Source organism: Platichthys flesus, chromosome 4 (assembly GCF_949316205.1).
Source record: "Platichthys flesus chromosome 4, fPlaFle2.1, whole genome shotgun sequence".
NCBI lineage: Eukaryota > Metazoa > Chordata > Actinopteri > Pleuronectiformes > Pleuronectidae > Platichthys > Platichthys flesus.
Genome location: NC_084948.1, coordinates 14,167,590 through 14,182,088, shown reverse-complemented (window position 1 = coordinate 14,182,088; position 14,499 = coordinate 14,167,590). Strand labels below are relative to the sequence as shown.

At 41.4% G+C, this 14,499-nt stretch overlaps 1 protein-coding gene across 1 annotated transcript in view; it reads left to right on the top strand.

The window, feature by feature from the left end:
- veph1 (ventricular zone expressed PH domain-containing 1) overlaps positions 1-14,499 on the top strand; it is a 75,646-nt gene continuing 61,147 nt past the window's right edge. Inside the window, exons 1-4 of the mRNA XM_062386622.1 lie at positions 1-83; positions 6,802-7,243; positions 7,408-7,626; positions 10,913-11,087. Coding sequence (XP_062242606.1) covers positions 7,106-7,243; positions 7,408-7,626; positions 10,913-11,087 — 532 coding nt within the window. The 5' untranslated portion in view covers positions 1-83; positions 6,802-7,105. The remainder of the gene's footprint in view (positions 84-6,801; positions 7,244-7,407; positions 7,627-10,912; positions 11,088-14,499) is intronic.

Sequence of the window (14,499 nt, the reverse complement as noted above, 5' to 3'; positions counted from 1 at the left end):
TGGACGGAGGGTTTGGAGGACTGGAGGTGCTGAGCGGAGCTCCACATTCGGTATCCGGTGCGTCCTCGGCCGGCGTGGAGCAGGTAAGCTGCCCGCTGTCCTCTGGAGGTGTGTGGAGATGGATCAGTTGTGCTTCTGGCTTCGGTGCTGGGTGGCTCTCTGACCGTCGGTGGAGAAAGAATCGCGTTGCCGGGGGGAAAAGCATGAATGCCACCCACATTCCGTGATGTCGGGAAAGTTGAGCGGCTGAGGTGGAAACCGTGAGGCAGATATATTTTACGCAGGGACAGACAGAAGGGATCGCGCAGGTGGATATGAGAGGTGACTGGATGTGTTATCGGGTTCAGTTGTGAAACGTTGCATATTTAGAGAGTGTGTTTACACTCACCTGCTGCTGCAAGATTACACAAACACACATGGAACATAGTGTCTATAGCGTATGTTTGAGTCTGTCCTGTGAAAACACTATGGTGTCCCATGACTACATCTTTACACTGGCTTTATTGACATGTAGTCAGTCTCTCGCTCTCTGTCACTGTGTGCGTGTGTGTGCGTGCGTGTGTTTTCGGAGTAAATACACTGGAATGAAGGAGCTGAAAGGCAAGTTCAGTTGCATTACTCACATTTGCTTCGTGCATTTCTTCATCTTTTAATACATACCTGTCGTTGCTCCACCTCTGAATATGTGAACACAGTGTGTGTGTGTCTGTGTGTGTGTGTGTGTGCGTGTGTGTGTGTGCGGTGGGGGACTACCCTCAAGGTCACAGACTTCCGAGACAGACAGTCTGATGTCCCACAGAGGAAGGACATAATCGGAGGGACAATCTATTCCTTCTCTTTGCACCTGCATTCGTTCAAATAGCATTAGTGCTTATTAATATTATGATGTTTGTTTGTTTTTACTCCCGTAGTGTTGCCATTCGTTTTCTGCTCTTGCCAAATCCATCATGTTCTGAGTGGAAGCTGAAGCTGCCAGGACAAGGACAGATGAACGGACACACACTGAATCACATGTGTCATTGAGCATGTCCTGTTTCTCTGTCTGTGGAGACCACAATCAAATTTGATAAAATTGTATTGTGTCATCTGCGTTGGATTGCCATTTGATGTGGTTTTGGGTTTCATTCTTAAAATCTAGGCTCCAGTTAAACTGGGTTTTGGTGAATTTATCTTGTGCTGTATGCAATAAGGTAATATTCACTTGCCAAGAGAAGGAAGTTGGTGCATTTTTCAAAACAAGTTTTCAAATAAGAAAGAAGATCAGTAAATAAAGAAACATAATGGAAAATAGGAACATACAAAGCAAAAATGGAAAACACAACAAAGAAGTAGAAAACTCAACAATAAATCATTTGGGAAAAAGGCATTTATCCAATTAGCGATGAGCCCTGTTGATAGCACTTACCTTTTCTGGAAGGAGTGAATTGCAGTTGTGTTTTGTAATTTGTTGTTGTTTTGTGTTTTGCACTTCAGGGCCACTTACATTTTATATCACAAACACCCCCAAGCCAAAGCTGTGATTCACTGCTAATTCCCGTCAGTTCAGTCACTTCCCCGGGACAGGGAAGATGTATAATTTGTCAACTGCAGGACCTGAAACGATGTCTAAACTTAGAAACCCATGAAAGTTGCATTGAGGATATTTGAAAGTAGCTTTTATAGCCAGAACGAGCTCCTGATATTTTGTGCGCTGAATGTATTTCTTAAAGCGTGCACTCCTGGGTGAGACCTGTAACGCTGCAACCAGAACATGCCTCTCTCATCCTCATCTCTCGGCTCCAGACTCTGAATACGATTGAGGAAAGGCAGCAGGGAGTAATGAATAATGGATGGTTTGGAAATCGTGCACGAATGTTAGTCGGTTGAGTGTGGCGGTTAATGCAATAACTAGCACTGCTTCTTCTTCTCTTCCTCCTCCTCCTCCTCCTCCTCCTCCTCCTCTCTATACTGTGGAAAATCCTCTCAGTAGTCATGAGTCGAGAGCAGCGGAGCCGGCCCTGAGAGCAAAGAGAAAAAAACCACTACAAAGTTTAGGACGGATTCAGTGGCATATGTCACAGTTATGCCTGCTGCACACAAACACACACACACACACACACACACACACACACAGACACACACACACACACACACACACCACACACCCCCCCCCCCCCCCCACACACACACACACACACAAACACAGGGGAAAGGGAGCTTCTTTTTGTCGACATCTTTTTATCTCTGTCTGGGACTGAAATTAGTTTCACCTTGGAATCCAGCACAATTGCTCCCACAAGATTTTTTTTATGCGACCTATCTGGGTTAAAGCTGACTTTGAACAGAGTGGGTTTTTTATATTGTGGTGTTAAATAAAAACAACTTTTTGTTGGGAAGCATAAACCAAAGAAAATGGAAGTCTGTCATGTCTCCTCTTTTCATAACATATCTGTTCTTTCCATCGGCGAGTGTCACATTAAGTGTTCCTGTGGTCTGCTTGTGCTTCCTCTCATCGTGTCCACAGTGACCACTCTCCAGAGAGAAAATGAGACATTAGCTCCCGTGTTTTCCTTCACTCTCACCCTCTGTACTCTCTCTCTTTCCGTCTCTCAGTATTTCACATTCTCACGTTCTTTTTCTCTCGTGGCTTCAGAGTGTTTTACAGTAGCTGTCTTCTTCTTCGGCTCCTGTCCTACTGTAATTCCCAAATCGTGGCTCGACAGCTGCTTAACTGCAGGACATAAATATTGGAGACGTTTGCCTTCTCTACCACATAGGCACCGCACTCACACACACACATACACACAAACACACACACACACACACGCTCAAAAGAAAAATACCAATGTAAGATACAATAGACTTCCACAGTATGTTCTTAAGCATCTTTTCTTTCAAGAAGTCTTCGCTGAGTTCTTTGTGACAGCGTGGAACTATTTCCAGAGGAGTCCTCAGGGAGTCTGTTCTCTGTGACTTATTCATGAAATTCATGGCACCAGTTACATAACCGATTGGCCCAGTTATAGGGAATAACCAGCTTTAAATCATACCATTCATATAGGACTGCTCAGCAAAAAAGTTCAAAGTTAATTGAAAAGCATTGAAGCTTTTTGGAATAAAAGAAGAATAAGAATGAAAGTCTTTGTTTTAGACAAATGATATAAATACTCATGGACTGGGGCAGTATTTTAAGGGGAACTGATGCGATTAGATTTGGTCTGGAATGTCCATTTCGAATTCATCTTTGTCCTAATGTGAAAGCTGCCTTTTTATTTTTAAAAGGCAGCTTTCCAACAGGCTTCCAATCCCGTCCCACCACCCCCTCACCCATCAATCTCAAAATCACTCTGTATATGTGCATAAATAAGGAAATAAAAAATAAGAAACATTGAAATAAATAGACTGAGGCAAAGATGAAAGAAAAAGGCCTTCCCAACTCTTTATAGTAGCAGTGGTGTAGAGAAACAGTGGAGAGACGCTTTTTGTCTTATGTGGACTGCTTCTGTCTCTCCCTTTAACCCAGCTCCTTTATTGTGTGTGTGTGTGTGTTTGTGTGATGACTTGCAGGCCAAGCAGGTGCACATTACACAGCAGGATAGGGCTGATTGAGCAGAGAGAGAGAGAGAGCGAGAGAGAGAGAGAGAGAGAGAGAAAAGGAGTGTTGGTCTCTCTCTGTCTTATAGGTCACACAAAAGAGCCAGTGTTTTCTCTCTCTCTCTCTCTCTCTCTGTCTCTCTCTCTTTCTCCTTCTCTCTCACAATCTCTGACTTTCTCTCGCTCTTCTGTCTTCAGTCAGAGTTCTGAGAGCGAGCGAGAGAGAGAGAGAGAGGCCCTTGGGTCACATTGTCCTCACATTGCCCTTAAGCCTCCCAGTGGCCCCCCAGTATGCCCCCTCTGTCACCCCTCACTCAGTGGCCTATAGGCACAGCTCTCCTGCAACATGTGGGTGCCGACTACAGGCAAGTGAAATTCCACTGGAAGCGTTCATGCCGTTAGCACTGACGGTGTTACAGATTTTTTTTTTTTTTTAAACACAATTCAGCTCTGCTCTCAGTTAATCTGGAGGTATTTGGTTTTATGTGCAAATAAGTACATACAGGTAAAACGAGCTGGAAGTTATTCACTCTGGGTTTCGTGTGTGTGTGTTTAAAGGCCACATTCCTGAGCTTGCTGAGCCGTAGCTGGGTGATTAATAGTAACTACCTGATTGTTTAAGAGCTGAAATTCCTCAGGCCCATTTTTTTCCCCTCTGCTTTTACACAGACACCCACACTCACACAACCACACACACACACATACACTGTCCTGCACACAGATACAGTTTAATATATTTACACACACCATCCTCTATATCTGTGTGTGTGTGTGTGTGTGTGTGTGTGTGCGTGTGTGTGCGTGGGTGTGTGTGTGTTTCTGAGGCTTTCAGGTGGAATAATGGAAACTCAGTCTTTGACATGTGTGCAGGTTACTGAGGAAATTCAGGACACTGAAACATTATCCACTTCTGGCTTTCTCTCTCTCTCTCTCTCTTTCTCTCTCTGCATCTCTGTCTCTATCAGGTCGTCTCTTTCACTCTGAGTTTGAGTCCAACTCTCATTTCTCTCCTTTGTCTGCATGCATATCTTTTTTAATGCCTCTCCGGCGGTGATAACCATGGCTGAAGGCATTATGTTTTACAACTCAAGTTTTAGTGATTAAAGGTCAAGGTCACTTTGACCTTACAAAACACCGTACCGACATTACTATCTATGCCCCTACGAAAAAACATACTATATTTTAGCTCCAGTCATAGACAGAAATAGCTCAGATTGTTGCTTGACACAACAAGCAGAACAGCTTTGTGTGTGACTCTGTCTGTGTGTGACAGATAAATCTCTTAGCTCTTTGTTTATGGTTGTTTTGTTGATATCGTCCCAACGGCCTGGCTTGGATCAATAAGAATTCCTGATGTGGTATCCCGGCAATGGGCGGGTTTCCATGGCCGTCACCAGCTTGGCAGGAGAGATAAGGGTCTCCCCAGTGCTTTGCTTTGTGCTTTCCTTTGGTCTGGCTTGGACCTCCTCCAGAGAAGTGGTGTGAGTACGAGATGATGTGTGATTGCGGAGGAGAGCAGGCACAGGAAGCAGGTAGTGGCACAGATACATACGCTTAGCTGCTCATCCTTTGAACGCAGGCAGAGTTCAGCTCACATCACAGGGTGCCTGGGTGGCTGCTTTAAAGAGATGAGTGTGTGTGTGTGTGTGTGTGTGTGTGTGTTTCCTGCTTGCAGAATACTTACGTTGCATCACAGGAAACAATTGTGTGTATATGTTAATGTTTGTTCTGTGTGTGGGAGGACAGGTGTGCCTCTGTGTGTGTGTGTGTCTGTGTGTGTATAAACTTCACAGCTGGTGGTGTTAATGTTTTAATGTTTAATTGAGGCTGACAGGAGAAGCAGTAGTGACAGGTTAATGATTAACAGCATACGCATGCAATCCCACAACTCTAACTCCATTTATAACACACAATGGTAGAAGACTGTATATACTCATTGAACCATTAGATTTATTTCTATTATTAACAACTGCTTTAGAAAATATTGGAAACCATTGCTGAGATAAAACACATGATGCCAATTCCATGAATATAAAATATATATAAATAAAAACTTGAAAGTCTGATTATCCTAGTACTTTTCCATTTTGGATCCTAACCCATATATTAGAACACTGTATGTACAAATATTACCGTGACATTTATTGTGATCATTATCAATATCGACTGATTGCCACTATTATTTTCCAATACCAAAATGTAACTTGGACTTCACTACTTTTATAAATCTTCTCTGGGACCTACTTGCATGCGTTTTTGTGTATGTTGGTAAGTATCTTATTGCAGATATGTCACACATTACCAAGGAGTCATGTAGTTCACGTCATCATATATTAACTTACACGTGCTACACTTGTAGAAAACCGAAGGAGATGAAAAGAGGAAAATGCTTAAGTGCCTTAATGCTGAGGGTTAGATGAGAAAATTGATACCACCAAAATTGTTAGTGGTTCTAAAGGGATTTTGTGCCAGATAACTTGTTGGCCGGAAGAAATTATATACTGAAGTCTCTACCTCTTGTCTGGTAACATCACAGCGACTAGAGTCCCATCATTTACTGTGTCTGGCCCAGACACTTTATTTAAAGATGGACGCTGTGTCTCTACCTCCGGCTGTTGTACAAAAATGAAGCTAAAATATCTCAGATATGGGGGCAGCCATCTTGTTCTTTTTACGTATGATATGGCTTCACTTTTGGGGAGCGCTCCATTTTTCATGCAGTCTATGGTCTGGCCACATGCTGGTAGACAGCTTTTATTATGTTGAGGCTGGCATCCTGTTGCTGTTTCCAGTCTTTATGCTAAGCTAGGCTAACTAGCCCCATATGTCACAGACACATGAGAGTCGTAATAATCTTCTAATCTAATTCTTGAAAAGGACGTATATACATTTTTTTTTTATTGTCCATCTATTCTTTAGGATTGACTTGGATCCACTTCTTGTGATCTGTTGCTTGTTTGTTCAATTTGTTTGAGTCTGTTTCTTGAGACCTAAAATAAATAAGGAAATTCTTAACTCAACTTTTTGAATGGCATCTCTCAATGGCTCAAAATACCTTTTCCCTCTCAGCTGCTCGGGATGAATCTTTTCGTCCAGTGTCCATACAATTCTTACAAATATACAAAATCAATATCCCATCATTTACTTCTGTTTAGTTTTATAAATCAATGAATTCATGTTTAGTTAATTAATTCTTGCACTCCATGTGTTTTCACCTCTCTCCTTCAGGACTCCTTTGAAAGACAACCTCCTCCAGAACATGCCTTGTCTCCATGGGGACAGGACCCCAGGCAGACCCAGAAACACACTGGGACAAACTGGTCCCGCTCTCATACCTGATTCTGGATTGTTCTGAAGAGGATTTCAACTAAATTAAATAAAATTGAATGATTACTAATTTACACTTTTTAAGCTATTTTCTCCTCACATTCAGCATATTGGCCCCATTTCTATCGAGATGATGTCAGGGTTTTACTGATTTTCGATAAAGCAGCAGCAGTCCCAAATGGGTCTGTCCTAAACCAGGACCAGGATGCACCAGCTTTTCTGTCGGGTGCTCGGCCAGAGGGATCTTTCCCGAGCGGGGGATCTCTTCTCTCTGGAAGACGCAGAGATTGAAGATGGCCTGTCACAAGCTCTGGACCAGATCAAGACCATATCCTGCTCACCGGTGAGCAGACGAGAAGAATCAACACACACGATATTTACCCAAAACATTACAGAGCAAAAGTCTGTTTCATTCATTATTTATAATCTCATCCATAATTCATCTTGGTACCCTTCATTTATCATTGTCTCCTGAAATTTGCATCCCATTATCTGTCCGGCTGACAGGACTATCTGACCAATGACAACGATCAGGCGGTGGTAGAGATTTGCATAACACGCATCACCACGGCCATAAGGGAGACGAGCTCCATCGAGCGACACAGCGTTGCACTGGTGGGGCTCTGGGAGTCGTGTCTGGAACATAACCTCACGCCACAAGGTGAAAACACAGAGGACACGCCGCACGCCAAGATTGCCTCTGACATCACCAGCTGTATCCTGCAGGTACACACACAGCAATGTCTACACATAGTAGACATTTTTATGTAATGGTGTACCCCAAAGACAATTCTTCATGAATTGTTTGTACAGAAGCATAAGGTGAACATACTGTATGTCATCTGTAGGGGTATGAAGTGGCTGAGTTGCCTAAATTTGAGGAGCATATTATTAAAATTATATTTTGGCCATGAGAATCTGGAAGATCTGTTCAGACGCCAATGTACAGAACTTCTGGTTTAAAGATATAACATGTTAAATCCCTGAAAATGACTAGAGCTATGTTATACATATTGTTGAGTTGTGTGTTGACACTCTCCAAAATGTTTCCAAGACAGTTAAAACCCAGAGAAATCCCCAATTTGCCTAATCTCGCCTATAACTTCTTAGGGCAGACAACATATGACTAAGGAACAACACACTGCTAGCAGTTAGCCAGCTAGCCAGGATGGATGGATTGTGATTATTGATTGCAGTTTTCTGCGTAACGTGAATAAAACTTCAATACATAACCTCTTCATAGAACAAGACTTACGCTTTAGTTACGTCTTGTAGAAGACAACAACTCCCATGATCCTATGCAGCTTAAGGCTTAAAGCCGAGGGTCTCTCTGTCTCTCTCTCTCTCTCTCTCTCTCTCTCTCTCTCTTTCTCCTCTACCATAACTCTTTCTATCTCGTACTCTCTCTATTTCCTGTTCCGTGGTTATTACCACTAATGACATGCTGAATCTTGTAGAAAGGAATTTTACATTGATTTCCATTCATTGAGGACAGCTTAACCAAAACCCACATCTATATCCCTCACCTCAAGCTGGACCTCAGCTCTAAGTAGGACCAGGTTTTGGCTCCTATGAGGTCTACTGATTCTGACAAGGTCAGTGTTTAACCTGGAAAAAATCCTAAAGAGGCAACAAAAAAGGAGAACACACATACACACACACACATTACAGAGAGGTGAGACTAAAACTTCTGACAGCTCTGACAGCAGCTTCAGGCTCTCATGTCCTAACTCCAACATTTATCAAGGGAGCACCTCCCCTCTCTTCTCTCTGTTGCTGTTTTCTTTTTCCCTTGCTCTCAGTCTGACTATTTTTATCATCTCACCTCTTCTTTCCAGCCTTTGTCTACCTGTCATTGTGTGAAGCTACAGATGCGCATAATACCTTTCTTTACCCTTCCTCTGAATCTCCCAAGGATTAATGGGACTTTTCTTGCAAAGATGAAAGTAGAAGACATCGGACAGATAAATTAATCTGTTCATTCATACATGAGGAACCTACAGGGGGACTAAAATGACTTACATCCACAGCACACATTACAAGTACAGTCCCTGTCGTATAACACAGGTAAACTATAGCACAAAGAGCACAAAATGCCCAATAATAACAGCTCTGTGTGTCACATTTACACAGGGCTTTTTCAAAATGTAGGTTTTCACTTAAACGTGTAATTATTTATACATATTTAGATAAAAACTGGGGCCATCTTAATAAATGGGGCTGGTGGATAACCTTTTTTGTGGATATGCTGTCTGCACTGCCATCGTGTGGTAGAGTAGAGGCATGAAAAGGAGAATGATCATCGAGCAAAAGAGAAAAGGGAACAGAGAAAGAGAGGTAGATTATTTCTCTCCCAGCAGTCAGATGAACTCTCTAAAATGTCAACTCTGTGTTGAAAGAAATTCTGGGTGTTCCTAACTTTGAGCTGATTAGGACGGTTTAGGTTAAATGTGGGTACACAGGTATAAAATACATAAGATACAATATCCTAGGAGAGCAGTGAACATCAATTATTGTTGATGTAACCTGCAACATATCAAACAATAGGTTTACAATTCAACAGAAAATCTACCCATGTAATCAAAGCAAAGGGGCTTTAGAATTTGAACAGTTTTTTAAATATTGGCAGTGAAGCAGGCTTGATATCTCACTCTCCAGTTGAGGGTGCTAGTGCATTTCGAACCCACCTCTTCACGTGATTCATTCAAACTTGCTCCAGGGTGTGTATCCTCAAATACATCACACACTCCTTCACTCCTCTTTGCTTCAATCACACAGTCACTGTTCTGCTTCATGAGTCTGCAGCTCCTTATATGTGCTGCTTACTGCAGCTGCTTATAGTTTGAAATGACTAAAAATCAATTTAACGCATGGCTGAGTGTTAGTGAGAATGTTTATCCTCACCTCCTGTTGTTCCTGGAATTCGTAGCTCATATAGAAAACAGAGGTCTGTACTGTGAAGTCAAGCCTCCTTTATTTTCCCTTCTGTTTACATTGAAACACAGGAAGTGGAAAGACCTGGATCTATGTTTCTGTCAGTGCCATCCTATGAGTTGCTCATGGGATGAAGTTGCTAAGGAAGTTGCTAAGTGTCCTTTGTTCTGCATTTTTATCTGCAGCTCCATTGCTCGCTTTGCAAAATCCCTATTGTCTGGGTCCATGTACTCCCACAACAGTGTATTAGGGTCACTAAAAGGGGAAAAAATGCTAGTTCAAGAAAAACAAGATTAAGGTTGTATATTACGAGAATAATGTTGTGATATGTCATTTAAGAGGGGGGATATCAGAAAATCAGTTCGTCTATTGTATTGAAATGAGGAATTTGGAGTGTTGTTATAGTATGTTATACTTAAGTATATGTTTCACAAGTAAAATAATACTTATACATTACAGTTTCAGGACTTTTAAAAGGTTTTGCAAGAAACCGTCTCTATTCCAAAGACGGAGCCACAGACTTTTGTGGAGGATAAAATGTTTGGTAGTGGTGGACTGTGAGGTTACTGTTGGTTACATCAGTGTGCTATTCAAAGGGGTGTTATAGTTTCTCAAAAAACAAGGACATTGATTAAAGATTGTCCATTCAGGAGAGCACATGTTCTCTGTGCTTATTAGTTCCATATTTTTTTCCCATATTACGGTAATATTATGACTTTTTCTTGTTAAAATATGACTTTATTCTTTTGATACGATGAATTGTTTCTCATTACATTTTGATTTCTTTCTCAATCACCACTTTCATAATATTATGACGTTATTCTTGCACTGTTACGTAGCCATTCACGTAACATTATTCTGAAAAATACTTCTCAAGAAAGTAATTAACTCAAAACGTTTCATTCTGGTAATTAAGGGCTGTGCAATACCATGTCTGCAGTTTGAGGACTTACACAAATCACAATCTACCAGTTTTGTGTTTTACTCTTTTAACACAAGTCAGGTTTTGCCTTAAAATTCACCACTTTGTTTTCTTTTTGCTGTCTCCTCAACCTCCTCTCTGCTTGTGTCCCCTCAGAACTACACCTGTCCCTCGGTCATGGTGCTGGCCGTGCCGGTGGCGGTGCGGTTCCTCCAGAGAAGGAACAGGGAGCTCAGCAGGAACATGTCCAGTTATCTCTCGCTGGCTGCTATAGCCAAGGCTGATCTGTTGGCTGAGCACACAGAGGCCATTACACTCAGCGTGCTGGGAGGTAGGGAAAACAAATGACACATGTGCACACCTTCTAAACATATTAACATGCACACACACACACATAAACGGACTTGAATCCTTGTCTGGAACAAACCTCAATAACTGTTGCTGTTATTAGAAGGAAATTAAAAGTGAACCATGTTCTTTCTATGAGTTTTAGGACCTTGTTAGACACTCAATGATATGCATGTTTGTTTGTCTCAATGTCTTTTATGGAGACTATAAAGAGAAAGGGTACATAGTAAGCATTCAAGTTCATCATGTTGTGTTATTTAAGCTGTTGATAGTTTGCATATGGGTTTGGCTCAATGAGATAGTTTGTTCTCAGTGTGAGCAGGCCTGCAACAATGGGATCAACTGTTGTACTGGGTAATGATTAGTAGTAGTAGCAGACCTCCAGTCTTATCCTATCATGAGCCATAGTGAGTAGTGCTAAAATGAATGCCAGCTCCATGAGCTTGATGATAATGACGGTAAAGAGCAGCTGTTACAGATCATCTGTTTCCTCATGGTACTATGACGCAGAATGGAAGAAACTTTAAGTGGACAGGTCGACTTTGTGTGTTTGTGAGTGTGTACTTATTTTTTTTACCTCTTTCTTACCTTTTCCATTATAAAAACTGATCTTTTCAGGACCACTAGACCTCATTGGGACAAAAAGTGTTTTAAGGGTCAGACATGAATTGGTCATTTAGGTTAGAGATAAGGATTTAGGATGTCCATAATGTGTGGAAGTCAAATGCAAAGTCTTGATAAGGAAAGCTGCACAAACGTGTGTGTGTGTCTGTGCATGCGTGAGTGCATTCCGAGCCCATTACTCTTACCATAACCATCCAAAGTAAATGCCTAACCCTTACACCTTATTCTATTTATAATTCTAATTCTCACCCTAGAACCAAGTCTTAACCCTGAAACAGTCAATAAAAAGTGGGAACTGGCCAAAATGTCCTCACTTTGTAGGTTGTAGGCTCAAAATGGTCTTCATAAAAATATCTGTACAGGAGCAAACACACAAACTAGCATGTGGTGCTAATCAACTCACCCAACAGCATATTGAGGTGCCCACCATGGTTATGCTCTCACCGTTTTCTATCAGCAGCTCGGCACATGAAACAGCGTATCTCTCCGCTCTCTGCTTCATTTTAAAGGTGTAACCAGGTTCTGGGCTCAGAGCATCAGATAGTTGGAGGACACTTTACACCTCTGGCAGTAGGAAAACTTAAGTAGATTATATGAGACTACAATACAATACAATTCAGTGTGGCTTAAGGCTGATGTTGGAAGCACATTCAGATGCAGTTCTTCTAACTGTGAATGTTGAACACCAAAACATCGTTCTTACAATAGTTATTAACTAAAATCAGTGTCAGTCATTTCCCTTAATGTTTGTCTTGTTTTTTCTTCTGAGAATATTGGTGTAAAGCTTTATGTGAAAAAAACAAGCAATGTTTCATGTGATGTCATATTGCATTAAACCAAATTCCATCCAAATGCATATTTTACCTTCAGAGAACTTGCTTCCTTTTTTTTTTTTTTGGGGGGGGGGGGGGGGGGGGGGTAGTTTTCTTAGTGTGCCAGTTGGCTTCGAAGGATTATTTACCTCATACTCGTACTTCAGACATCATTATGGTATGCTGTCCAATGTTTTCTTGGTTCTACTTCGTTTCTTACCAATGAAGTATAAAATAATATTGTGAATATTTGTGCTGTTTGTCATTATACTTTTTACATGCCTCATACGCACCACTGTTATGCAAAACCCAAATTTAGTTCATTTTATAGACTGAAGAAGTTAATAAAGTTGCATGGGCTGCATCAGTGTGTAATATTAATAGGTTGCATCTTCATGTTTGCTTAAAAACTTTGACCTTGAAATACCTTTACAATAAATTTACATCACCCTCACATAAAATCACTCACATGGCAACCACAGAAACCCATGCATGTTGGAAACTGTCCTTATTTATGAGATATAAGGGATGAAATAGAATGGAGAAGAAAGAGTGATGAAGCTTCGAGTGGCTGTGATCATGCTTGATAGTGGTGGGTGACGTGAAGGGGGGGCTTATTAATGCTGTATTATGTCACAAAAACTGTATGTCACAATTACTGTACACACAAACACATACACACACACTAAGAGTGGAGAGAGGATGAAAGTGAACGAGGCTCGCTGGAGGGCTTTATCATATGGAGATCAGATTTATGTTTCCCTCTGCCGTTTTTTTTTGATGCAGCCTTTGTAGTTTCAAATATTTGTACCCCCCTCTGCTGCTCATGGACATTGACCGAAGCAAAATTCAAAGAAGCCTACAGGTCACATAATTTTATTCTCAAAGATCGTTTCTGTCATTTAAGGTAGCTCTTGCAATGGATGTTCAGGTGTGTCAGTATGATTGACAGCTGAGAATGATTGGTCGAGTGTGTGTGTCAATGGGAACTCACCACCACTGCTCCGTCCCCCGATTACAACTGCTCAGACACGGGCTCCAAATGTAATTTAGCTTCATTTCTGGATAGCGGTAGGAATTGGAGACATGTATCTTTATATATAGTCTATGGTTGGCATATGGCTTTGTCTGAGATTTGTGCTTTGTTGTATTTGTATCTTGTATCTGTTTGTTCAGTAGTGAGTTTTATGAGGATGTGTCTGTGTTGACTATAGTTACAGGAAGCAAGCATCAGGATACAGCATGAAGGTTTTATAGCCTCCCACAGTAAGTCACAACACAACTAAGGCATTATCAAATGTCGTGAACACGAACACACACACAAACACACGCACACACATACACACACACACTCACACACTCACAATATATGACATTACTTTGACCCCACAGAGACATAAACACATGAGGTCCTTGCCTCTAAAAGTAAAGGAATGTGTCAGAGTCGTCCGTCAAAGTGATGTCTCCCCTGCTGCACAACACACGTAGGCACTGTGCTTTAAATTGTTAGGTTAAAAAGAGGGGAGGGTGTGGGGGGCTGAATGGGGTTTAGTGTGAAAGGTGACCGTTGCGTAACAAGTCACAGTCACAGAGACATTTTGGAGACTGTGCAGTTGGTTGTAGCTGCAGGAGAAACCTGTTAAATGTCCCTAAAGAGCTTGTAGCATAATGTGCCACTGTGAACTATAAACATGTGAGCAGCAAAAACATGGCTGCTATTTCTCTACTGTTGAAGATGTAACGTATAATAAACATTTAACCATAGACTGTATATATAGACGGACAATATGATAGCTCCCTAAAAGTGAGATTAGCACTAAAGCGGAGGTAAAAAATCTGCCTCCTCCGTGGTACTGGATGGGACATGGTCAATGGTTTACTTTGTTTGTATTTTCACACTGATGTATGTTTAGATGTTCATTTTTCTGGTAAGATAGCTTTTAATGGGTTACTTGATGC